This window comes from Xiphophorus maculatus, chromosome 15, assembly GCF_002775205.1.
Source record: "Xiphophorus maculatus strain JP 163 A chromosome 15, X_maculatus-5.0-male, whole genome shotgun sequence".
In the NCBI taxonomy this organism is placed as follows: domain Eukaryota; kingdom Metazoa; phylum Chordata; class Actinopteri; order Cyprinodontiformes; family Poeciliidae; genus Xiphophorus; species Xiphophorus maculatus.
In genome coordinates, this window is record NC_036457.1 from 9231149 (window position 1) to 9258597 (window position 27449).

Here is a 27449-nt window from a genome sequence, read left to right on the forward strand (position 1 = left end):
ACTCTTGATCTAATCCAACATACAACAAGGTTTATGAACAAGCATCAACTTTGTCAGTTTAAAGGCTGCTAAACCAAAGTCGGGTAGAACAAATCTGTTTAGTAATTTCAGACTTTTTCAGATGTTATACTTTTTTCCAAGAAGCCTATGTTTTCTTTTTACTCATTGGAGGTCTTTTACAGTTGTTCTTTGGACATTTGCTGTTTTCTTTTACTCATTTCTGTCTAGTTTACAACCTGACCATAACAGGATATTACACAGATTATGTTGAAAAAAGTGAACAAAGGAAAACTTTCATGCTGAAATTATTTCTACAGAAGATTAGCATGATCTGACATGCATAGATTTTGGAAAAAAAGGACAAAAATTCAGCAAAGACTTGAGCCAGGATGTGTGTCAAGCTTCAGCTGATCATCAACTGTAAGCCAAGTATTCAGCTAACAACTCTTTGAAAATCTATTTCGTACATGTTTCATTTCAATGGGAAAATAATTTGTTCACCTGATATGTTGATGTTTAAAGGTATTGGGCCCATAATTGTTTTTAGTTTGTTTTTTTATCACACTTAAGCTGATTTTTCTTTTGTTTTAGTCCAAAACAGTCATCCACTCAGTTCATGGCTTACACCACTCCCGCCCCTCCGCCTTGGGAATACATCCATACTGGCTGATAACATTATGAGGTCATCATTCTATATGGACAGTACCATTACACAGAGCATGACAGCCCATTAATTATTAATTTTTTTAAAAACAAAAGATAAATAATTAAGCTGCAACCTCACGCTGATGGACTGACCATTAAGACAGCAATAAATGAGGCATGCAAGCTTAGCTACACATTTTTAATTTGTGTTTATTTTGAAATTATGTTGATTAATGACCTTATTCCACAATTAAATGCTCCAACCATGTGGGAATTTTTTATTTTGTAAAAAAAAATATATATATATTTTGTTCAACATGCAAGTCACCATATCTTAGTCCACCAAAACTTCTTGATATAAGCAAACATGAGTAACAAAAACCAAATATTTACATACACTTTATGAAAAAAACAAATAACCTTCTTTTTGATATTACATCAGTCTAAGTTTTCCATGTTTCAGATCAGTTAGGACTACCTAAACTGTTAATCTTCACAAGATAATGAAATAAAAAATTTTTTCACAAACTTTCTTAAAATTAATAAGCATCCATATTTTGCACCAAAATATGTTAATCACTGGGACACAGAAGGAGCTATCTGCCACCTAAATGGTGTTGAAGACTAGACGTTACCACGCTGTTTAAACTTGTAGACATTTGCCTGAACAAATGAACTTCACACTTTCAGTCAACTGGGTGGTTGAACCCAAGGATGAGCCTGAATTCTGGAGGTCCCCAATTCTCTTTGTGGTATTCTGGTTGATTTCTTCACAATTTTCCTGATGTCAAACATGGAATCAGTGCGATTAAGATTGAGCCTGTAATTACATATGAAAGAGTTCCTTGAGTTCAGGCAAATATTGTGAATTGGATCACCCTCGGTTTCTGAACTGATCAGAAATGCAATGAAAATGTCAAGTTACAAATACCTCTTTTAAAAATGTATTAAATTAGGAATTTTAAAAATAGTGATCATTTTAGTAAATGACTTTAAACAAGAACGGTTTAGTCAGAATTGACCTCAGACATTTACAGATTCTATGCAAACATGTGGTTTCTGCTGTTTATGATTTGGTTCAATAGAGCTGGAAGATGTCACATCCACAAGTGGGAGAGAAGAGGGCGTCTGACTTCTGATTTCAATAATGTTTACTTTAAATTTGTTCTTCCAACTCTACCATTACTAAAACGTATATGAACTATCCTTATCCTGCACTTAATTCTGGGGGGGGAAAGGGGAAGATGGTCCAACTCTCTGAATCCCACTCCAGCCCTAAGGGCCACAAAACTCCTACAATCAGCTTTGACTGCCCACAAAGAGACATGTTAAAGTGCTGTCTGAACATATATGTACATATTCTACGCTCATTTCCACAAAGACCTTCAGTTTTGACCACAAAATATACACAGATGTGCAAAAAAGCTTTTTACAAACATGTTACAGAGTGCCTCATTCAGGATATATTCTAGCGTACCAGTTGTATACGCATTCGTTAGTTGAATCCATATGACTGAAAAAGTGAGTCTGCCACATTCCTCCTCAGCAGCATGACAGACCAGTTGCTTGTGTAGAAAATCAATAGGACAAAAACCGTGATATTAAAGAAGCACAGAAGATGGAATGAGATAAAATCAATAAGAATAGGGAGGAAGGGAAGATGGAAGCAGTTAAATATGTTCCTGTAAGGTATTTTGAAATTCTAATTCAAAATATTCTGAGATATTCATTCTTTCTTTTCTTTTTAGGAATAATGTAAGATTAAAAAAGAAAATCCTGAACAGGAAATGGAGATTTATTTGAATAAAGACGAGAATGGTAGAGCATAGATGGGGGGAGGAGATGGAGACGGAGAGTGGTGACAGTGATAGAGAACAAGAGGACTCTTGGGACAGCAGAAGAGACAAGTTTATCGATCCAGGACAGCAAGCTGGCTCACATTTCACATCCTCAGCAATAACACCAGCTCTCTGCCATGGAATTGAGCCCTGCATCCCGTCTGGACAGGGTCACCTCCACCCTGTATGCATCTGTCTTTGGGTGTGTGTGGCTTTCATGGTGTGTCTGGAAGAGATAGGGCAATGTTTGGAGGAATATTTTTCTTTCAGTGGTTGCATATGAAATATTTAGTGATAATTTAAGGTGCAGTTGCTACGCCTGACAGTGTATTCTAAGAATCATACATTAAAAACAGCTGAAGAAAACATACACAGCGTGTCCAGTCGTAACGGGAAATCTGTATTTATTTTACTGTTGTGAAACTCAGTGGCATCCAAATAGTTTATTAAATCTAGAGGCACATGCCAACCTCGCCAGAGGAAACCGATAGCCTGAATGAGTTGCATCAGCAAAAGTGGCAAGCTGAAAATGAGGACTGGACTTGGCTCTCAAAGGCCTCCACTGTCATCTAAGAGGGCCGAACTGTGTGACAGACGAGCGAACATGTGGCATCTTCCTGACCCCTGACCCGCCAAACCTTCCCCTATCTGCCCCTGCTGTGGCTAAGGGATGGCTTGCAACCTCAGCAACCACTGACCACTGGGACTCCTTTGTGCCCCTAGTCTGTCACATCAGGAAAGGGCGCCCAGAGGTCACATAGCAAACAGGTGAACTTTGACTCTCCAGTGCAGGTCCTGGGATCTGGTATTTGGATATGGTGTGTAGAGACTCTGATAAGATTGAGACGTGTGGACAGAAGAGAGATAAGACTGATACAACATTAACGATGGGTACATCCATGAAAAAAGACCACACAAAGAAGATAAAATACTCCAACTTTCATCATGCAATTGTCTCTTGATAACCTAATTCCAAAAGGATAACACAGGTAATGTGATATAGATAGTCAACGCACCAACTCTGTGAAGTCTTAATTTGCACAAAGCAGAATTTACATACTCCTTTTTGTTTTGTTCTCACTGTCTGAAGTTAAATCAGAACAAACTTCTCTTGTTTTAGGTCAGATAGAATTGCCAAAATTATTTCTATTTCGTAAATACAACAGTGATGAGAATATGTCAGAGATGTAGTTATTATTCTTATCAAAATCAAATGTTTACATACAGAATGACTGCTATCTCTTTATTAAAAAGGGAAAGCTCAAAAGATGATGTCATGGGTTTGAAAACCTCTGATAGGTTAACTGACATATTAGAGTTAATTGGAGGCACTCTTAGACAGAGAGGGGAACGTCAAAAAAATTAACCAAGATATCAGGAGCTACATAAGTCCGGTTCAACATTGGGAACAATTTCCAGATGCTTTAAGTTGCGTCATTCATCTGTTCAGACAAGTTCAAGCAAGTGTAGATATGATGGGAATGTCAAACCATCATGCCGCTCAAGGAGACAGATTCTGTGAATTTATTTTGGTCCGAGTGAAAATTTATCACAGAACAAAAGCTATCACAGACTATGCTGATTAAACCTGGTGAGGCAGACTGTCCATAATGAGCACCTTTACGTTTTGGAGGAAAAGGGGCTTTAGTTGTTCAAATATGATTATTACCTAATGCAGTAAAGCTAGTGATTACTCATGAGCACTCACTCCAACCCCTATTTAAAAGAATATATTGTTTTATGGAAGAACAAATGTTGGATGGGTTTGTCTGAATGCCAATTGATAAAGAAACCACTACTTTAAATTCAGTTAAAATGATCATTAAGGTATGTTTGTTTAATCAAATCTGTCACTTAGATATGATAAGTTATGTCCAGGCTTGTCATGTGTTTCCAGGGGAAGCCTAGCATCCAGTTAAGAGCTTCTGGACTTGTCTCACAATACTTTCAGCACCAGTTGGGTTTATACTTCCCTGACAAGCATGACCACCCACCCAGCCAAGTACTGGCATTTCCAGTGAGCAGTTTCAGACCATTAACCAGCATCAGATTCTCAAGCTCCAGAACCTCGTGATCAACATGACCAGCAGGTCCTGGATTTAACTGAATGGCAACTTCCAACCCCATCTCCCCTCCGTTCGCAGGAACAATAAAAACTCTGTATTATATAAGGAAGAAGAAATATGGCTCTTTGGGACTTTTTTGTTTTTATGGTAATTATTCTACTTTGTGCTTCTTTTCTTACATGAAAGTACACTCAAAAAGATTAATCATAAGGAAATTACACTTTTAAGTGTAATCTTAACAGTGTATATCTTCAACAAAATTCTGTGTGAGAGAAAAACAAAGCTGATATCTCTTGAAATAATTTAAGAACAGCTAAGTTTGCTTCAAGGTTCAAAAATGGCAAGAAATCATATCAGTTATTCTTCATAACTTCACTGCATCCTGGAGACGTTTTCAAAGACATAGTGCCCACAACGGCACAGCCTGAACTTCTGAACTCAGACTGATCCAAAGGAAGGAAAAAACCCACAAAGGACTCATCACACACGTACCCTAAATCCGCAGCCCACTTGCACCACAGACTTCAGAACCCAGGGGTCACATCTTCAGCTCTGCTAAACTAACATCTTACTGACTCGGGTCAGAAAATAAACACAAAAGAAAAGAGCAGCCACAGCATGACTTCAGTCCGGAGCAGACGATTTTTACTGGCGGTTTATTTTCATTTGGAGCCACACGAATCAGGACAATCAAAACATCCACGTGCAGATCTAGATGAGCGCACATTCAACGTAAACACAGGCATTAGTGAATAAAAAGGGCGTTTTTTTTTTTCAACAAAGTTATAAATTAACACAACTGTACTGCAACAGTAGTCATTAATCTTTATACTTATTAGAAAAATCGCACACACTTTAGTGCATTTTATTGGCGCTGTAGGTGATGGAACAGTTCAAAGTTGCAAAAAAAAAATGCAAACAAGAAGAAAATTTCTATTTGTTTTTTTTTTTTTTTTTTGCTAAATATAAAAATTTATTTTGTATCGAGCCTCCCAGAGTCAAACATTGTGCAGGATTACCCGTCACTGCATTTACTTTTATTTGCATATCTAGAGACTGTAACAATCGCTTACTTTTATTTGCAAAACAGTTCAAGCTCTGTCACATTGGATGGACAATGTCTCAAATAATCGCCATAGATTTTCAATTTAAGTCCAGACCAAAGATTTTGATCTGAACTTTGACTAGATCAGTTGTGCCCAAAGTCAGTCCTCGAGGGCCTGCATCCTGCATGTTTTAGTTCTCTTCCTGGTGGTAGTAACAACCTTTTCAGCATGTTAATGCCTTCCAATGAGCCACAATTTGATATAAGTGCATAAAACCAGGGAGAGAACTAAAACATGCAGGATGCCGGCCCTCAAGGACCGACGTTGGGCGCCACTGGACTAGACCATTATAAAAAAATTTATATGATTTGATTAAAACCATTGACCATTGACTATTGTCAATTTTATTTGCTTTCTGTGCTTAAAATTTGATTAGTTAACCTGCACAACAACTGCAGACCAATCACTTTTCATATTGCAGTTAGTCCCACAGACTGATTTTGATTTGTAATTTGTGCTAAAAATAAAATAGAAGATAAATTTCTACATTTATTTATCTAAGTCCAAGATAAAAAAATAATTTATTTGACACATACAGCTTCAGCCCCGTGACAGACGGGCGACCTATCCAGGGTGTACCCTGCCTCTCGCCCTGAACGTTAGCTGGAGAGAGGCACCAGCACCTCCCAACCCCACTAGGGACAAGGGTGTAAGAAAATGGATGGACATACAGCTCCAGTTGTTGCAATTTTCTCATTTATAAATATCAGTTTTAGGCCTTTTAAGTACCTTTGGCTTTCCATAAATCATTCATATTTGACTTATTTTAGGCTTCTTCTTTTGTTACATGTTAAAGTTTTCAACTTCAAAAGTAACCCGGCAGTTTGCCACAGGCCTCCTGCCTGTCTTATGGGATGCTGTGAACAGAGTGTTATGTATTTGTCTTTCTATGTGGAGATAGTCACTGCGCTCATTTGACTGAAGTGTACTTACCGAAGATTTCATGCCCTTCAAAATGCCATGCTGGTCAAGGATATGACTGTTAACAGTGGGCTGGTTTGAGTTTTTGAGCACACAGTAGAGTATAAGTGTGTCACCTGATTCTGGGAAGCTATTACACCCCATGCCTTTGACACACTGACTAATTAGCACAATGTACACAGGAGTATGGCAGCCTATAAAAAGCCCAGCTGGAATGGGAGCAAGGTTGTCATTGTTGTCGCTGGAAGTGATAGCATAGACCTGCTGCACGGGAGCTGGATGATAATGAAGCGCTGGTGCCAGTGAGGAGACGGGGGGTGGGGGGGAAAGAGTCAGGTCTGTAGAAGAGGACTAATAATAGCAGACGAAACTGCGCTACTCCCAACACACTTCTATACACACACACATGCAGACACACCGGCTTGGCACAGAGCTTCAACGGTAACCTGATCAAGCCACCGCAGAAACCGAAGCAATCAGGAATCAAAGCAAATCCTCCACGCGTACAGTAGGAGTATGCATGTGCAGAACAAATGTCAACGCATGGGAATGTGTATGTGTGAGAGCCCAGGGAGCCAAACATAAATGAAAGCAGAGCTTGGTGGAAACCACTTTTCTCTCCATAAAGTGAGCAAGCGCATGTCTATAATGTGCCCTACCGGAGTGGATATAGTGAGCCTTTCATTCAGAGTGAGGAGATCTGCCTCTTTTACTACAGCCCTTCATTTACCCCCATCGTCTTTGCTCCTCACAGAGCATCTGAAGCCCATTCTCTGCCTCGAATCTCTTCTCCATCACCCGCAAATACAACAAAATCTCTCTCTCTCTCTCTGTCCCCCGACAAGACAAAAGACTTCTTGCTCCTAATTGTGCCCAGCTGTCACAGAGACGAAGGAGGTGAGCAGCTCAGGAGAGGAGAGGAGCAAAGGGGGGGTGGAAAATAAAGCATAGACAGGCGTAGAGAGGAGTAGGTCAGGGAAGAGGAGTTGAGGAAGAAATGAAAGATGTGTTTGTTCAGCACCGCAACGCTGACAAGTCTCTCTTATCTCTTGCCCAGGAAAACCATATGCCCCTTTGGCCCAGAAAAGAAGGGTGTGTGGATAGAAAGTCGAGGTAGAAAAAGTGAGGGGTGGCCCAGGCATTATGTAAAAAAGGCACATTTTTAATAAAGAGTTCCTCGAGGTAACCAGAGGAAGAAAATGAATAGACAATAACAGAATGAGGATACCAGCTTGAGCTGTGGGAGCTTCTGCCATGATCCCCTGCGGCATCTCAGTCCCCCCGTTGACCACACACGCCGCCTGGCACGGCTCTGACACCAACGCCACACGACACAGAGTCACCATCAAAGCCCCAGACACTCCAGCAGTGGGAGGCATCACGCCCGGCTGCATGGTAAAAAGAAAAACCCAAAATAAATTTGATTGCACACAGGCTGTTCACTCCGTGGAAACAAAAGTGGACACAAATTGTGGATGTCAAACACAGTTTCGAGCGCTACTGTAATTTGGGAACGGTCCTGTTTAAGTAGGTTTCTGTTACTGGTTACCGATATGTTAAGTCAGAGGGCGAAGTAATATACACAGAAGTATCTGTGAGAGAGTGGGCTTGTATGTATGTGTGTGACTGGTTTCACATGTTCAACTCTGATTGAACCACATGTCCGAATCCCTCTTGTTTATTGACTAGAAACTGATACCTTTAAGGACTTCATTCATGCTACATTACAAGAGGTAAATTCAATAGCTCAGGCATTATGGTTGGGTCATATACTTTCTCACCATGAGTTTCTTTTTCTTTTTTTTAATGTCGGATGTCTTTGTGAGCTGTTTTCCCCTCACAGAAGACGCTCTGTTTCCCAGCGCTGCGCTGCTCGGCAGTTTATCAGCAACACCTCCAGTTATAAGTGCCCAGAGGGCTGGTGAAGTCGGTTTTATTTTATTTAGTGTGAGTTTTATGCAATTTTAATAGTACCAGTGGTTTCATGTGCATGGGGACTTAATCTGATTGATTTTCCAATGTGGGAGTTCACATTACAAAAGCACTATTAAATGCAATGCTCCTAGACATTGAATTTAATAGCATGCTGTTTCTAGTAAAAGATAACAGTATTCATTCCCCTTTGAACTTTTTTTGAGTGTGTTTATACTTAGAACGCAAACTCCAATGTATTTCATGAGGATTTTTTGAGATAGAACAACACAGAGCAGACGCAGGGACATGCCTTCATATCAATCAGTATAGCTCTATGCTGGCTATATCTTTATGGTTGTTTTCCTGCTGGAAGGAAAACCTTTGCCTCAGTCTTTTCTTTCCTGTCTCAGCTGAAAGAAAACGTTTCCCACAGCATGATGCTGTCACGATCATGTGAAACAATACTGTATTTGTTTTAGAATACACATAGCATTTTGGACATATCTTATTTGACTCAAGCACTTAATTCCACACATTTCATAGTGGCCTTTTATTTGAAAGTGCTCAGACAGGAAAGTAAGGTATTGAGAGAGGAAAGACATGCGGCAAAGGTCAAGAGAACAAGAATTGAAACTGTGACAGCCGTGTCAAGGACTAAAGCCTCCTTCTGTGGGTTGTGCTTATCCCCTGCGCCACCACAGCACCCACAAAATTAGCCTTCACTGATACCGTAAGATACAGTTGGCAAATTATAAAACCTTCTATTCATCCTTCTAGATCAACTTATATCAAATCAATATTTTCCATTCTTTACATTTATGATAGGTTACACAATTGTATATTCTATTTTATTTATTTTATTTTATTTTTCAGAATCGATTTGACTAGAAGACTAATTTATTGATAAAACTGTGATTGGTTTCAAGTCATACCAAAAATCCAAGAGGTAGAAAAGAAGTTTTCAGTCTGAAGATCAGACCCTCTTCCTTTGTGAAGAGGATTTCTATATTGACTTAGTCCCAAGAGACATCTGATGTATCTATTCATGCCTTTAAATACGTTTCATACCAATTAGGATCTATAATTAAGTCAGATCAATTTGGGCGTTTTCTTAAAAGGATATCTTCTTTGATCAAATCCCACCTAGTTGTTTGGTAATTTATCATTCCTGCGTACGATTTGCGTTAGGAAACTCAAGCCTTTTAGCTGGGTGGTGTTTAAAGTAAAATAGCTGTTGCAGCGACTGGTCAGCATCAATATAATGACTTTCAAACCAGAGCAGCCTTCGCTAAACTCGCTATGAGGCCCATTTTGCTCCTTTTATGTTGTAATCATGTCATTCTGGGAACCTTTTGACTTAATTTATCTGTCACCCAGTAATTCCGTTTCCTAAAAGGAAATCTCATGGAAAGCTTGCCGGACTTCTGTTCGTGACAGGCTCTCACCTCTGGCTTAATGTGAACCAGATGGGGTCGGAAGATGAATTTTCTCCACTCTTTCATTCGCTAACCGACGGATGCTGACCTGGGGAGGCTGAGGGGAAGGTGTGGGGCACGGGGTGGGGCGTCACGGCAGCACCGGGTCCACCTTCCTCCATCTCTCCGCCTTTGGGGACGCTCAGCAGCTCCAGCGTTTAAGCCGGTGATTAATCACACACACGGCGGCAGACGTGCAGTGCCGAACACGGCCAATCACCTCCATTAGAGCGGGGGAGCTCCGGTGGACACAGAGAGCACTTTGTGTCGGGATACACGGGTCATTGTCTGCTGCGACGCCCGGACCGGTGGGGAGACATGAAGCCGGGCTTTGTGCGCTTGTTTTCACAACCTCGGTTAGGTTTCCGAAAACCCGCATGAGAGGAGGCGCATTTCCTATGTTATATATCCTGGTTTGGTTAGCAGGATTAGATGGGATTACAATAACATATTACTTTTTCCTCTCTATTTAGTCTTCCTTTGATCAATTAAAGTGATCCCACCAATTTGCTAATTTTTTTTTTTTAAGAAATTGATTATTTAAATTATACCCAAATTCAAGACCTGTGTGGTCTCTATTGCCCTCTAGTGATTAAAGAAGAAACTGTCGTGCTAAACTAATCATCCAAACATTATGAAGATAACTCAAATCATCAAACTGAAATTTATCAGGTTTATTTTGTAATGAAACCACCTCAATCAGACATCTGTGTGTTTTTTGGGGGTATCAGCTACCTGAAATGTGCATACATAAATATATTTATAGTTTTTAAATCATAAAAGTTAGAAATGGAGAAAATCGCCATTAGATTTTTGTTCACTTCTGTTTTGCAACACGCTCAGAATCACAAAAGTGAAGAATCTCTTACACATCCTGTATTGATGAGAAATTACATTATATTCCCTGGTAATTACTCCAATATTGCAACAATCTACAGATTTTGACAGTTTATTTTACGAGGGGTTTTTTCAGCTAAATTGAAATGCTGAATTCAGCTTATTTGAATGTCAACAAAGCATAATGTTGAGTTCAAGGCATAATATTTATGACTATATGGCATTGTTCATGTTATAAAAGCATGTCTCAATTTAAAAATATTTTGTTTCAAAATAACTCCGTATAGACTTCCCAGATACAACACCAGAGGAAGCAGGTTCTCCCTGGCTGTAAGGAGCACATGGTGTCTGTTTCCTTTGCTTTGCTGTGCATTGAAGGTCAGCTGTCTGAAAGAAGGCTACACATATTTTTGCTTGCACACAAGGAAAAGAAAATCTGCTGTAATACTTATGATTGCAAAAATCATGGTCTAACACTGACATCTAGAGGTGTAATTTAAAGGAGTGTCATGTATCCCTGCTATTACATGAAAGCTGTTTTTCAAGTACAACTGAAGCTACCCAGCTAAATCCAGCATTTGATAATTAGCTTAGCGGTTTTTTTTCCCTGTATAATGACTTACTTACTGCATGGAGATGTTTCCAATTATATATAAAACTGTGTTTTTGTTGTAATGCAGATTCTAATTTAGATTGTTTATTTAAATTTAAATATATCACCTACGTATATAACTTAAGGCATACAGTGTGCAAATGAGCTACAGTGAGTGTATAAGCATAATGAGTGATAATAGTGACCTCTAGATGGGGGCAAAGTTATTTCAGTACCACCTTTGGTATGTGTAGAATATGCATCAATAGGCATAAATGAATACTGTATATGTGTCCTTAACTGAGTAGAAGATATAGAGTTTGCAATGGAAACTGAAAGCTTGTCAAGATTTCAAACTAAGTATGATTTAGATGTCATTCTTTCTTTCTTTACACTTAACAGGACCGTTATTTTCTAATGTAACTGTAAATATGAATAATAATGGCATACACTTTTGTTGCTTGCATTACTTTTGTCTCATAATAATATGCTATCAGATTAACACCAAAACAATCTGATGGTGCATGTTAGTCCTTCCCATTGTGTTCATGTCAAAAGTTAAATAGAAATTTCCCCAATTGTGATCCATGTACAGACTTCAGCAAGAACTACTGAACCAATTGTTTCAGGGGCAGAGCCAATCAAGAGAGCTGTCAAAGACGTTTTTCATGAACCCAGCAGGAAGATGGACAGCAGTGTCCCTGATGGAGACTCTTCAGCCTGGCAGACATACAGGCGGGTCCAGTCGGGTGAGCCACTTGGCACTGGTCGTGCAGCTGGCTTTCTGGTGGAACAGGAGCTGGCACCAGGAGCAGGCTGGCCTCTCCTCTGGCAGAGATGCAAGGCAGAAACAAACACACAGACTCTGCCACACTCCTGCAGAGGAGCAAACAGAGGCTGGCAGGGAGGGCTGCTCTTCAAAAGCTGCTGTTGTCTGGAGATGCCTTTCATCTGAATGGGAGCCTTAATAGGCGTTGTGTGATGGCTCTCGTCGCACACTGGGCACCCAGTGAACCTCTTCTGTTAGGTTTTAATTAAAAAACAATGTTTGAAGGCCACAATACACTTGGAGGGACAACACAGTGACTTCTTGGTGGCCCTGGTGCTGTTTGTTTTGGACTTGTAGTCTGGCTCCCACTGAGTTTACCACATACACTGGGAGGTGAAAACATTTTTTTTAAAACTGTGTTCCCTTATCCAGTGGAAGGGGGGTATTTTGGTTCAGCACAGTGCAGTTGCATTACTAAATATTGTCAGCTACTGTACCCCAGGCGATAATTGTTAAATGTCAAGGTTAAACTAAATATCCACACATTTGTGGGTATAATTATAAACAATTATAAAGCTGAATTTCTATGCATATGTTTTGAAAGGAAAGCATATGCTTTCCCAAATTCCATTGTTATTCCATTGTTATTGCTGAAGACACTATTTTTGACTAAAATAAAAATCAGTTGATCCCATTAAATATACAAAAAGTGTTTTGTAGTAAAGTTTAGTTGAGTTAAATTCAGATTCACTTTCCACAAAAATAAATATTTCACTGAAATATTCATAGCTTAGTTTATTGCTGAGCACGTGAACAAAGATTCACATATTTTTCATGCATCTTTAATTAAAAAAATAAAACTCTTGTTTTTGTTGCCCACAAACATTTTCAACTTGATGGTTTTGCACCAGGTGGCAAGAGAATAGGACACTACTGATGTAAACTATGATGGAAGTTTGCCAATAACTACGGATCGGTACGAGACTGATGGTGTGGTTGTGCATATTTATTTATCATGTTACACTTTGGATATCTTTTTTTTTATACTTTTAGTGCATCGGTTCTTGCAGTTCTTTTCCAAACACATCGATTTCTACTGGCTGTTTGCCTTCTTTTCTCTTTCAACTAAAGCTGCTGTGACAAGTGAACTTCCGCCAGTGACATCAACGAAGGTCTGCTCCCTTTCAATAACTTTATGCAAAAATACCAGTCTCTTTCTACTTAGGAGATTTAAAACAATATTAGAAGAGTCTTATTTATAGGTGAGGCAGGAAGTTCAGTAAAAAATATAAAAACTTTGTAAATTTAGAAGTAGTTTTAATTGCTTATTGTGTGGAGTTACGCGTCTGCTTTTTTATACTGTAATAGGTACAATAATCTGACGTTGAATAGAAAATATTTGTAGTGTCTTTTCTGGGTTATTATAATGTGTAAATCTAACCACTGACAATGACAAAGCAGCTGTATCTACACTACAGATATACACACATTCACTGCTGCTGACTCAAGTGCAGTAGAAATGTTTCGGGTGGAAATAATTATATACCAGCTTTACTATGCACCTAAGGCGCCACCTGGTGGATCATAGAGACTTCAACATCCAAAAATCTCACAAAACTGGTTTCTTTACAGCTGTGAGGGCTCAGAGGACGACTTGACACTGTTCAACTTGCAAAACAAGCAGTTTGGAACAGAATAACAATTGAAATGTTAATGTGTCAAAACAAATCTTCCATTTTCCTTGCGCTGTTCTTTTCTGCTCTGCCTTGGCATCGTTCTGGGAAAACATCAGTAAAAGATCAAATCTTGGATTCAAAGAAACGACGACTTCTCAGGACAAAGATAGGGGACATCTTACAGGAAAGATCATTTTTAATGGTCCCAAATTTTCCGAACAACTAAGTGTACACTCTTGAAAGGAAAAAAAATGAGAAGATATGACAAAAAAAATCATCACATCTAGAATTCCACTCAATCTTTAATCAAGATGGGATTACAAATTCTCCAAAAAATCTGCAGTTTCAAAGGGCAAAAAAGGGTAAAACTAGCTCACCTACTGAGGTCTTTAAAAACCTGTTCAAGTGTGTCTGAAAACGTCCTGAACATTTAAAGGCAGGTCTTTTTTTGTTGTCATTTACAAAAAACAGGTGGAAGAGACAAATAGAGAACATAAGGAAAATCATGAAAAAAAACTGCTGGCTTTTTTTTTCTCTTCAGAGAAAGAACATCCACTGAGGAGCAACAACATTGATGACATCAAATGACAACAAGGGCAGCTGTTTGCCTCATGCTGCCTCCCATCTGGTCCTAGAAACTAACTTAAAAGGGAACAAAAAGCAACCGACGAAGAGAAGGAAACAAGAGCAGAAGAAAAGGAAGCAGAAAGGAACAGTGAGGAAGTGAACTCTAGGGAGGGAATGGGGTGCAATAGGTGGGTGTGGGTCTGAATTGGCTGACCCATCTGGGTCACTGTGATGTCCTTCCCTGAGTGGGGGGGCAGGGGAAGGGGGCAGTGGGTTATGGTCCGAGCACATATGCTCTGTGTGTACATTTGTATTAGTATGTGGTCTTTTTCCTCCAGTTGAGAAATCACCAAACAACAACTAGGCTCTCTCGTGGGAGCTCTATCATCCACCAAAACGTTTCACGTCCGCTCCACTTCTCAGACGGTTTTTGTCCACTCCTGCTCTCCTGATTGGCACTTCTATGAACTGGGAGAATCTGAGGAGGCTTTATATCCATCAGCAGTCTGCTCCTCGTTGGGCCGCCCTCTCACTACGAGGGGCGGCTTTCATTCATTCAATTTGTCTGCAAGTTTGATCATTCCTGTGAAGAGTCAATGTTCTGAGACTGTCTGAGTGGAGCAAAAGCTGCAACAGAGATTCTTTACGAGCTCAGTTTGGATTTTTTTGTGGGCGGTAGAGCATCCTCTTTACTTTCTCCGTCCTCCTCTTCTTCCTCCTCTTCATCATCATCCGGATAGTCTACCAGTCCCACTAAACCTCCCTGCGGCAGACAAGCAAAATGCCATAAATCAAAGGACCGTACATGAGGAGTTAATAATGGAGTTCAGCAGTCGCTGCTGGCTTTAAACAGTTTCCTCAAAAAGCTGCCGCTAACAGAACTTCTATTTTAGTAACATGTTTGTCTAAAAGGCATGTGATTTATGCGTTATTGTTTTTCATGTATTATCTGGTAAAAAAAAAAACAACCTGTAAAGTCGTCCAATGACATTGCTCGTGATTGCAATTAAAAGCAGGTTCTGTGTGAAAACTAACAGTTTAGGTGTGAAGCTTCATAGTTTTGACAAGTTTTATTCACTCTCTTATCTAGAGGGTGTTCAAAAGCTGTGTTAATTAATTTTTGAAGTGGTTAATTCCTCAAGTTTTTTTTTGTTGTTTTTTTTTAAGTTTTAACAAATACCTTTGTGGTTACAGCTGTCATGGGGGGTGAGCTTCGTGCCCCAGAGCCAGGAGACCCTGGTGATCCTGGAGAACCTGGGTTCAGTGATGCCGATGAAGGAGGACTGGCCAGGCTGGTCTTAGTGGATCCAGAGAAGGAAAGCTTGAAGCTGGGATTCTGCCTGCCTGACAAACTTGACTTGCCCAATACTTCTTTATCCTCCGTGTCTTTCACTGTGGGCAACATGACAATGTGAGAAAAGATATTCTCACCAAACTACTTACATTTTTAGGGTGAGGAAGAGACTAAGAGACTGTTTTCAGTAAAAGAGGAAAACAGAGAAATTATGGACTAGCAATTTTGCTTCAATAGTCCAGGTTTCAAAAATGCTAAAATTAGTTTAAATAAAGAAAAAAAAACACTATTAAAAATACATTTTTGTAATAGTGAAATTGCACCTCAGAGAATCTCACATGTCTACTAACAACTAGAGATGTTTTAAGGAGAACTTTCTTCAAACTAAGCATATTTTGGTCCACTTTATAAAATGGATTAATATATTTTGAGCTCATGGCTTCTATTTGTGCTCAAAGATTTTTATTTTTATTTTGATTAATGGCAAACAAATATATACACCAAACTGAAAAGAATGCATGTACAACTGTTTGGTAAATATAATTAAAAGGCATTTTAAAAAATTAACAAAAGGTCTTTACTCATTGAAATCAAATTCTGATGTTGTTTATTAAGGCTGTTTTTATTTATAGTTTTCTTTTGTTTAATAAAACTAAGTGACCCACTATATACATGCATACTAGGCCTGCAACAAATTAGTCAACATAATAAACAACGCTAGCTATAAACAATTGTTGACACATCATTTAGAACCACTTTAGTGTTGTTTTCTTAAGAACTACACACTAAGAAGTTGTGGGGACTCAATCATCTCCATTGTCTGCCAGGACCACCGTCTTCTAATAGTCTGTTAAGTGCTGCTACGCACACCTACCAATGTGGGTTGGTATAATGATGCGGTATTTTTTGACAAGGGTGGCACATAACTGATGTGATTTTTCTTTTGTTTCTCTTGGTTACCCAGATTCAGATTCAGCACTTGTGTAAAGGGATATTTCTCTGTTTTTACTGTATAGAATAATCAGGCTTAACCCTGTCTAACATGCTGCATGCACAATCAAAGCAAAGATTTTGCTTTATTTCCCAAAAAATATGTAGTTTGAGTTGTAGTTTAAAGACTTGGCAAACAATAATCTGTTTTAGGTTTGACTTAGCAATTCAGATTTTAAATTGAACTGACCAAAACTAAATGTACTCCTGTTTTAGAAACCTTTATTATTCGCCATGACCTTTAATATAACATTAAAATGGCTAACCTGCAGTACACATTTATTATAGCTGGTCCTCTAATTTCTACAACGTACAATTATCTTCACGCGTACTGCAGAGCCATTTTCTGATACTTACATTTCTTTCTCTCCATGAATTTGCTAATAGGTTCCATAAGGTCTTCTTCGCTCTTCATCTTGTCGGAGGGTGGAACAACGGCCTCACCATCCTCAAGGTCATCTTCATCTGTGTTGAACCACATCTCCTCCTCATCCTCTAACGTCCGTGCGTCGCGACGGAAGCGGTGGTTCCGCAGGATGGAGCGCATGCTGTCGAGATTCAGATGGGGAAAAAAATTAGCTCAGGTATAAAAAGTTTTTAGCAAGTCTTTTATTTATGACCAGGCACCTTTTAGTTGCCATGTTAACCACAACAAAAAAACATGTAAACCATATAAAAAGGAAATAAGAAATCATCTAGGTTCTGTTTGAACAGGCTCTTACAGCTGAAAATTATGAATGAGCAACAATTTGCAGCATTGCTTTTAATTTACGATCTTCAAGTTTGTGTTTTCACTGAAACATTTAACAACCTTAGTCATCAATGGAATGTATTGAGCTAAAAAAGTCAGCAGCAAACTGTGAGGAAGAAAATAAGCAATCTAAAGCAAAGCATCTACTTATAATTTTACATATTCATGCTGGACTTTTTAACCTCTAAATGAAGAAAGAGAAATCACAAAAACATTATTAACTTTCAAGACAAAAACCGGCTTTCCTAACAATTCAGGTTGGCGTAGCAGTAATAGCACTGCCGCGCCTTGATTTTCTCACCTATCCAGTTTGGGGTTGTCTTGTCTCTCTCGCTGCTGTTCGTATCGCAGCTTTAGGCCTTTGAATGTCTGGACATAGTCTACATCCTCCAGAGACTTCCAGTAGTTCTCCACAATGTGAGCTGTCAGAGACTTTATGTCCTCCTAAAATGAGAGGCAAAATAAACCTGTTATTAAATCACAGATGGAAAGAAAAGTATAGGAGAAAAGAAATTAGATTTAAGCACAGAGAGCAGACAGTCTGCAAAACTACGACTGGTGATAAACTTATAAGCACAACATACATCATATTTGTTGAACTAACTTCAACATCACATGAATAATTAGAGAATATTGGAACTACTATTGCCATAAAAAACAATAGTTTGAGAAATTGTTACTTATTTTGGCAATTTAAACTCAAGAGATAGAACTTTAGATTTTAAAGTTGTCCATATGAACATTCAAAAAACAAAACAAACAGACCAACAAAGAACAGAACAAAGAAACAGAGGATAATTTATAAATATGGTAATAGTGAATCAAAGTTGACAGAAAAAGTAAACAAACTTTGAAATGAAATTATCTTCACTTCAACGACAACCTTTTCATAAAATTCCCAAAAATTCAATTCATATTTTTTAATGATTAGATTTTCCAATTTAAGCAGAAACAATTTCGTGGAAAATAAACTGCATGGACACAATACTCACCACACGAACATATTCAAACATCTCAATCATAGCTGAGTTTAATAGGTTGTAGCGCGATCCATTGTTGCGGAAGGCTTTAACGACAGGCTCAAACAGGAAGTTTCTCATGATGTACCGATTGTAGAACTCGTCCTTCAATCCTACAATCCTCCTCATAAAGCGCAGGGCACCTGAAAATGATGAAAGATACTTTCATGCAGAGCTCCAAACTTGCACAGCTGAGATACAAATAGCATTAAAACTCACTTTCGTGGAGTTGTGAATTAACGGGAAAACACAAACATTTGACACGCAGCCATAAATACGTCTCTTAAATTTCAATAACAGCAATTCACAGCAGGAGCAGCAAGAAATCCTTTCAGGAAACATTCAAATGTCCAGCAACACAAAACTAACAGGGAAACGACACACAGCAGAGGCACAAAAATCTGTTTTCTTGGCACATTTCAACTCAAACTCACACAGCATGTCTTAAAGGAAAGAACAGACACACGTCACTCCACAGGTTTTAATGGCTGAACTCAATGTGCCATCAACGATAAAACACATTAGCAATATCTTAGTTAGAGACACTTGCTAAATACAATTCACCCTTTACCCACAATTCAGTTCGGTCATGCATTTTGTTACAGCAGAATGTGATTTGATGTGATAGGTTAAACTATCACTAAAGCATGGAATTATGACTTACAATGAATTGAAGAAAAATTATTTTTGGAACTACGTTTACCAACGGAGTCTTGCGTCATAATTTCTATACATGTGCTTAACACCTGCATCTAAACTAATGAATTAATCTGCTTCAGTGCAATATTTAACAACAGCAAGACAGAATACATTTCCATCACTCTTTCATTTGCTCAGTATTGAGCAGCTGTTTTTCTTAGATTATGAACAAGTTCCTCAATCAAAAAGGGATTTATTTACTGGAACATTCCCATTAGAATAAATGGTATTACAAGTGAAAATACCTCCCTGTCATAATAATAATCATGACAATAAATGACTTTGCTGTGGTGAGAATTTAAAACAGAAAGAGACTGAAATTATTCAAAAATAACAGTGGTACACTGAAATACAGCAAAACAGAAATCCCATTGGTCACGGTGTCAGCACTGTAATCTCCCCACATCTTACGTATTAAAGTCTGTCTACAGAAATTTTGTTCATGATCAGGGTGAAGGAAAGCTTAAACACTTTCCCAATATTTATCATCCCATTCTGTAGTTTATTAAGAAAAATGCTACAGTTCCACGACAGCACAAGTAACAAATTTCCTTTTAAGTGCATCTTTCATCTAAACAGGTCAAATTCTAAAGGTACTAACGCGTGTGCATCACTACAACGGTAGGAATATTCACATCTTATTGTACATAGGTTACCAGGCAATGACTAAAATATTCATGTGAGACTTACATAGTGCCAAAAAGGCGTGTTGAGAGGCAGTGAGAACCAGAACCCTCCTTAGGATATCTTTGTTGATGATGTAATTCTTGATGTGATACGTGTGATGCTCAACACAAAAAGTTAGCAGCTCCAAAATCAAGGCAAGCAACTGGGCTGTTTGAAAATCATCTACAGACAACAGAAAATGCAGACAACTAATTAAAAATGTAACATTTGAAATAAAAATGCACGATAGCCACATTTTAAAAATATTCAGTACCTTTGCTTGGTTTTTCTTCTGTTGTGTTGGCTAATAGTGGAGCAGAGAGGACATGCATACAATGCTTGTAAAAAAAGCTCAGGAACTCTGTCTTTTCTGTTTTCTGGGGATAAAAAAAGAAAAGCTTTTGTATTATTTCGCTAATTTCAAATGTCTCGTCTGTCTACTTCAGATCACAACAGATTGAAAGATGACAGATTGTAACAGCTGTATATAAGTAGGTTTGATAAATTCAATTCTGGTTGTGAGAAACAAGTTCTGCTTGCAAATCTATTTAAGGATTTATTGTGACTTTTATGTTAATGTCATAACTACAGACTAAGCAAAACATTTAGCTTAATAACCCACAGTATGTTGGTCAGCAGGAATAGTATTGCCATGTCAGTCTTAGAAATGACAGTAAAACGTAAAAAAAAAAAAAAAGTTGCAAAGACTATGTTTTAGCATTTGTAATACAGAATACTAGAAAGATTTATTAGGTTTTTCTTTTGCTTTTAAAGATATACTCTAATTGGAGTGCAATTTCGCATTTAAGGTACAGCTTGCAGTATTATTTATGGAAAGCAATTATACAAGAATCCAGTATGTGTCTGGTATGTAAAAATGTATCCAAAATGGCAGGCATAGTGGCCCTAGCGATTAGGTTGGGAAAGCTGAACTCATTCAATTAGCAAAGGTAACTTCAATTTATGGAAGATTTAACAGTATGTTCTTACATTCTTTAAATGGTCACAGAGTCTGCTATGAATTAACTGATGCTATATTTTCCTTCAAATTAATAAAAGTTTGATTCTGGACATAACCTATACAACATAATTTACTTAATTTCTCATCTTCGCATCCATCAAAGCTTCTCACCACGACAAAAATTGTGCTTCAACTAAAACATTGTTTTATGAAACAGATCTTGCCTCAGCTTTGAGTAAAATTACAGTTGTCTAAAAGCTGATGTTGGGATTGGCAATGTGGACAAAATATTTCCATTAGAATATTTTTTGGTATTTATCGCAATAATAACAGAGATTTTTTTTTAATCCATCATAGTCCTTTATTAACAGTTTCAACATGTTTAATAGTGATAGAGGACATATTAGCCAACCCTTAAAGTGAAAGCTGTGAAAACTCACATTTGCAGTTGCCAGCATGTTCTCTGGGTCCAATAAAGTCCGCAGCAAACCCATTAACTGGACAGCGCCGCCAAGTTCTGGGTCGGTATCACAGATCATGTGTTCTATGATCAGGTTGATGAGAAGAATATCCTGGAGAACCAAAAAAAAGGGTTGAGTTTAAAACCAATTGTGGGAAAGTGCTATAACTTTCATTTAATTTCAGAGTACTTTTCATATAGACTCACATCATCATTTTGCTGAGACTCCTGCATGACAAACTCTCGTACCATGGAGGGGTTATATTCCACTAGATAAGAGAAAATATCTGTGGCTGCCCCACGAACCTGAACATCATCCATTCCCTGTTGGGCAAAGAAGGACCTGTTAGTTATCAGCTTCATTATTTCAACAAATAAAATACTATTCTAAAGATTCAAATAGAAAACAAGAAAAAAAAATAGAACACATGGAATTAGAATTTCAAACTACTTTAAGTATTTTTCTGATCTCATCTTAGCAGGTGATCAAGCTTATGCAATTAATCATGCTTATATATTTCAAATTCAGTTCCAAAAATAAAAATGTAAATATTTTTTTTTTAATCTACAATAAACTTTTTTTATTTTGCCTGTTTCACAACTTATTTCGATATTGACCAAAATAAATACATGAACTTCCAAGAGCGTTTTTATGCTTTAGGCATACTAGATCTTTGACTTTGCTTGTATGCATTACTTGATGTGCTAACGTTTACTAATTTTTAGAAAAATTTCATTCAAATAGGTCAGATATGCCATTGATGGAGCTTTGAGTCTAAGATTCACATTCCTCCCTTTCTGTCTTAATGTTTAAAAAGAAAAATACGATGTGAGCCCTAAAAGAAGTGGTGCCACAGAAGAGCCAAAACAGTGCAGCTAGGGATTAGTCATAAGGATCAACAAAACCAAAATGTAGTGACGGTTATGTTTAGAAAGATGGACCCAGGATAGCATTTACTCCACCAAACAGAACAACTAAAACACACCGCTGTCCGTTGTTTAAAACAGTATTTAGAAACTTCACTGGTGAAATGAGGTTATAGAAAAATATGAGACAAACTCTTCATTCTGAGGATATCAACTATCTTGCTGTACTGCAGTCCTCCACAATAACACAATACCAGCAGAATTCACATTAAAAATAAAAAGCTTTAGTTACTCCTAAAGCTTTTTAGCCATGAGGAAACAAACATGTTGCAGCTACCTTCAGCTATCACTGACACTACTTTAAAAATTAGATTAATTAAAGAAACAAACATTAAGACATACATCAGGAATGCCAGATTTCCATTTGTGCCTCTAATCCTTAAGGAAACTGTTTACACCAATTAGAGAAAAGCTACTAAAGATGAAAAAATACAACTGTATACAGACAAAATATACTTTTGCTCTAGCAACCATTTTTACAGAGTGAAACAGTATGCTCTCACTCAACAATACAGTAATGTACTGTATAAGTGACGGTTCGAATGTCACTGTTTATGTTTTGTGTATTCCCTCTTAGCTACAGCAGCAACATTCCAGAGCAACATGACAGTGAGGTTTAAGGTTGGAAATATCTCAGGTGGAACATAGAAAATGCTAGATTTTGAAGAATTAGAGCACGTGAATCTCCCAAAGCAGAAAGATCATGACATCCAGTCCATTTCTGCTTCATGCTTTAACAAAATAAAAAATATTCAACTTTCATCTTTTTCTCTTTGAGCTTTGTAGACTTTATGTTGCAAGGCAACTGCATACACCGATTTAAATCTGTTCTACAGGTTTTATTGGTCTAAATACTTTATTTCATATTCTTTGCATGCTTTGTTTTTACATTAGGAAAATGTGATAAATTAATGACTGCGATGTTACTATAAAATCTAAACATCAATAAATGTCATTCTACTCACCAGTATAACCTCTAGTGCAGGTAAAATGCCCATGTTTGACAAAGTCTTGAAAAAAGCGTCTCTGTTTTGAGGTTGTAATGTTTGTGAAAATGCACAGAACTCCTTTAAAAAGTTTACCTGAAAGAAATACAAAAACATAATTATTTTAACCATGAAAAAAAAACACATCTGTCTGATTTGCATTACAAGGCGATAATCACTAATTCATTTTTGGCATACCAGTTCTTGTCTTTTGTCATCATCTGTAGCCTCATCAGTTAGCTGTGCAAAGAGGTCTGTCAGGAACTTCTCATCATCCTGACATTAACAGGGCAGAGTTTATGAAGTGGTGAGTAGCAAGTAGATAATATGATCACAACATCACTTTCTCCTAAAACAGTCCAACATGCAACACAGCAGCTGATTAATCACAATCGTGAGATGTCGCTAAAAGAAACAAAATATCTTACAAATTAAAGTATATCTACAGGTTGGTTATTATTTTTTTTTAACTTTTTGATCACGTGTAATTTATCAGAAGATAATGTGAGGTTTAAAATGTTTACACGACAGTGTAGGCCAAAAACAAAGTGATATTAACCAAAGTATTCAACCTGTTTAAACAGTAAAACTTTTATTTAGCTTTACGCTAAAAGATCATATGCACAGTGTCTCTGAGTCAATAGTGAATGTTTATATGCGTTTTAGCTTGTCTCTAGCACAGCCACACTGATTTACACAACACCTCTCTATCTCTATGGAGACAGTAATACATAAACACTGGTGAGTTGACATGGTGCAAAAACACAAAGGTCATTTGATCATAAAAACTCAGACGACTTCACACTGAGCAAAGCATAACAAGTTTGGGTGTATTCTACGTGTATTTAAATGTTTGTTTCTCACCTGTAGCATGCCCACTATCTCCACCTTATTGAAGAAGATGAAGGAGTGCAGGGTGGACAGCATGTTTTCCTCAAATACAGAGGGCGTGGGCAGCACCATGTCCTGAATGTACTGCACGCGATATGTCTGGTGTATTTTCTGACGCAGTTCAGGATCGGAAATGGGGATCACCTCCTTAAAACGCGCCGTCTTAGTCAGAAACTCTCGATGCCGCCGTGGCTGCGGCAGTGCTGGGTCGAATTCCAGACAGCCGATGACGTCCATGATGCACTCGTCAGAAAACATCACCTCGAAGAGTGCGGTGCGATTTAGCAGGAAGATGCCTTTAATTATTTCGTACAGTTGGTGCAGTCCTTCTCGGTTCTCCAAGTCCTCACACACACGAAACAGTTCCAGAAGCTTGCGAATGTAGCCTTCATTCTCCACTGCCAAAGCCAGTTTCTCACGCCGCAGCGGCGATGGGAGCGAGGAGGCCACCAGCTCAGCAAGGTCCTCCAGGCGGTTTAGTTCACATGGCGGCAGCTCCAAACCTGGGGAAGACATGTCATCAAAGCGCTCCTCCTCCGATTCGTCCACGACTTCCTGCGTGATGTCCACTGACGGATCCTTCCCCTGCACCTTGATGATGAGACAAACAGATGAGCAACAGATATTAGAGTTACATAAACAGTGTATTACACTTCAACCAATTACAAAGCATATCAAGACATTCAAAATAAATACCCTTTGATAAACTTGGTAGTTTTTAACTAAAAAGTAAGAGAGAAGAAAATAAGAAAATGATTATGCACATTTAATCGTGTATTGCTAACATTTCATATTTTTGTTATACTGAACATTAAACTATATGCTCTTTGTTTGTAGACCAAAAAGTGTTTTTTTGGTTTTTAGAAAACTAAATTTCTTAGTTTTGATGCATGTTTTTGAACAGGGAAAAAAATGAAGACTAAATGATACTAAGAAATGTTGCGGTGGCGATATGCAATGACAACATCAGCCACAATATCTGCCTATTTTCTGCTTGCCTCTCTTTCTCATGTGAGCTTCCTCCAATCTGTGACCTTTACCACTTTGGGCAATGTCATTTGTGTCTGTTTTGAATAGCTTCTGCATGAGACTGTGAAACTGGCTAAATATTATATTAACACGATAAAAACAAGTTCATAACACTTAGAATATACTAGCCAACACTTTTTGCACTTCCAACTGTCCTTAGAGATATGCATATTACACAAGTGATGATAATATATTTTTGATGAATTGAGCAGCATTAGGAAATAATTTTTTTTTTTTTTTTTTTTTTTTTCAAAATTGCCCTGCCAAACATCAATGAAAGCAAACCAAAAACTGGCTGATTTTAATTCCCACTTGACTTATTAGTGCATATCCACTGCACACAATGACAGAAGAGACAGAAACGCACAAAAAATAGTTACCTGACATATTTTCTCCCAGATTTCATCACAGCCAGCTTTCTCCTGAAAGCTGAGTGCTAGATCATAGTTCTCAGCCTCTGACCATACTATCAATGTGTCCTTTTTAAAAGAAAAACAACCCAAATTTACAACCTGGACACATCAGAAAAGAACATTTCTTTTTTTAGCCAAGTACTGTGTCGTGTACTGACCTGCTGTTTCTGGTACGCTGTATTTGGGTTGATTTTGGACTCCAATAGTAGTGAGCCTGCCAGATTAAGAAGGTGACACATATGAGGTGTAAATGTGCAACAAAGCTAAAAAGCTACTTTTAAGAAATACTGTTACTGTACAGAAACAAAGCACTTTATTAATCCCAGAAAGGGAAATCTCAAAGTTGTAAAATCAGAATCAAAACCACACTGTACAATTAACATAAAAATAATTACCAAAAAGGTAAACATTTGTATAGAGTTCTATATAGAATCTGGGAGTTTTTTAATTCACCCTTCAGTTGTTCACTTACCATCACTCTCTGCTCGAACCAGGAGAGAAGTGCCTTTTAAACGCTCCACATAGCATGAGGAGACATGCCCGGTCCCACGGTCATCCCACTGTCTGTCCTCGTTGAGGGTATAGACTTTGACTCTCCTACGAGTGTCCGTCATCTTGGCAGGTGATTGTAACCGGTGTTTCCTTCCCCGAACTTCTTTGGATCTCACAGGGGGACTTCTTCACCTACTAACACAACTGCAGATTAACCCCTAACACCTGTCCACTTCTGAAGTGTTAAAAGTCTTTTAAAAGGGGTTGATCTTTACTTTGAAAATCGTCGAAGATAAAGAGGGTTTTCGTAGCCTTCTCAGAAGGATTGTGCATTTACAAGTTTCTTTTTTATATTTTAGTTTTGCCAAGCCGAGTCGAAACTTATCTCAACAGGGATACAGGCAGTGTGCCTGGCAGAAACAGCACAGAAACCATTGTGGCAAGGTAACGACAGTATAATTAACTGAACGAAGGGCAACTGACGTTTTCGTCTGTTTTCTACAAAAAACGATGGAAAGACATAACAAACTGTACGCCTACAGCTGAGATAGACACATTCAAAATAAATCCAGCTCGACAAAAACGCACTGGTTTTCTCTCAGTACAGTTTGTACGCTTGCAGGTAACGTTAGCTAACTAGTACGCTCGCTGCCTACGCTCTACATATTCACTATAGAGCTACAGTCTAAAGCAAACTCACCGCTGTTCAACACCGATAACATTATTATTTTTTTACTCGAGAACAACAAGCACTGCTTAAATCAAAAACAGTGTCTCCGCGTTTCTTTAAATATTACGCCAGCTAACTAGCATTAGCTGGTGTCTCTTCCCCAAGTATTCCGCCATGTTCTGGCTCGGGGCCGCGGAGAGACCTCTCTCTCATTTCTAATACTCAGACATCCCCCAAAATTGTGCAGACTAACAAAGTGGAGCAGAATAATTAATCCAAGATAGCGCTTTACATTATACTGTTATTTGCCATTCATTTCAGACGTCTTGCTCAGATAATTGCTAAGTGCCCCCCTTGAGTTTTCAGCCATCTTGGGTCCCTTCACAGGCAGTACGGGGTTTCCGACACTGCAACAACAGGGCAGCCCGCCACATTTAAAGAGACAGTAGCAGGACAAAAAAAGAAAAAAAAAAAAAAACACATTTTCTACCATCGATTTCTTTTCCCACAAAAATGCTTAGTATGACCATTCGAAAAGATTTTTTTGAGTCATATTTTCACTTGCTTTGGAACAGTTATAATTCTTTATAAGTCACAATAGTAGAATTTTATCTTTTAGAAAAAGATGTTAGAAATCTAAAAGCAGCAACAGCAAATGCACTTACTGTGATAGGTCATATATGGGTCGTCCAGTATCAAGCTATAATATCAATTTAATCATAATTATTTCATTCAACTACCATCACAAGACAATTTTGCAAAAGATGAGTTGTGGTACAATAATTGCAGATTAAA

At 38.1% G+C, this 27449-nt stretch overlaps 1 protein-coding gene across 1 annotated transcript; it reads right to left on the reverse strand.

The window, feature by feature from the left end:
• Positions 1–14006: 14006 nt before the first annotated feature.
• On the reverse strand, positions 14007–27058 carry ppp4r3a (protein phosphatase 4 regulatory subunit 3A). Its single transcript, XM_005802622.3, has 15 exons — positions 25965–27058; positions 25651–25706; positions 25460–25558; positions 24024–24641; positions 23358–23435; positions 23139–23255; positions 21454–21570; positions 21227–21358; positions 20100–20202; positions 19850–20008; positions 18434–18603; positions 17743–17885; positions 17048–17238; positions 15587–15798; positions 14007–15169 (listed from the first exon to the last, which is right to left on the reverse strand). The coding sequence occupies exons 1-15, from the start codon at positions 26104–26106 to the stop codon at positions 15050–15052; spliced, it is 2457 nt and encodes an 818-aa protein (XP_005802679.1). The 5' UTR covers positions 26107–27058; the 3' UTR covers positions 14007–15049.
• Between the last annotated feature and the right edge of the window lie 391 nt (positions 27059–27449).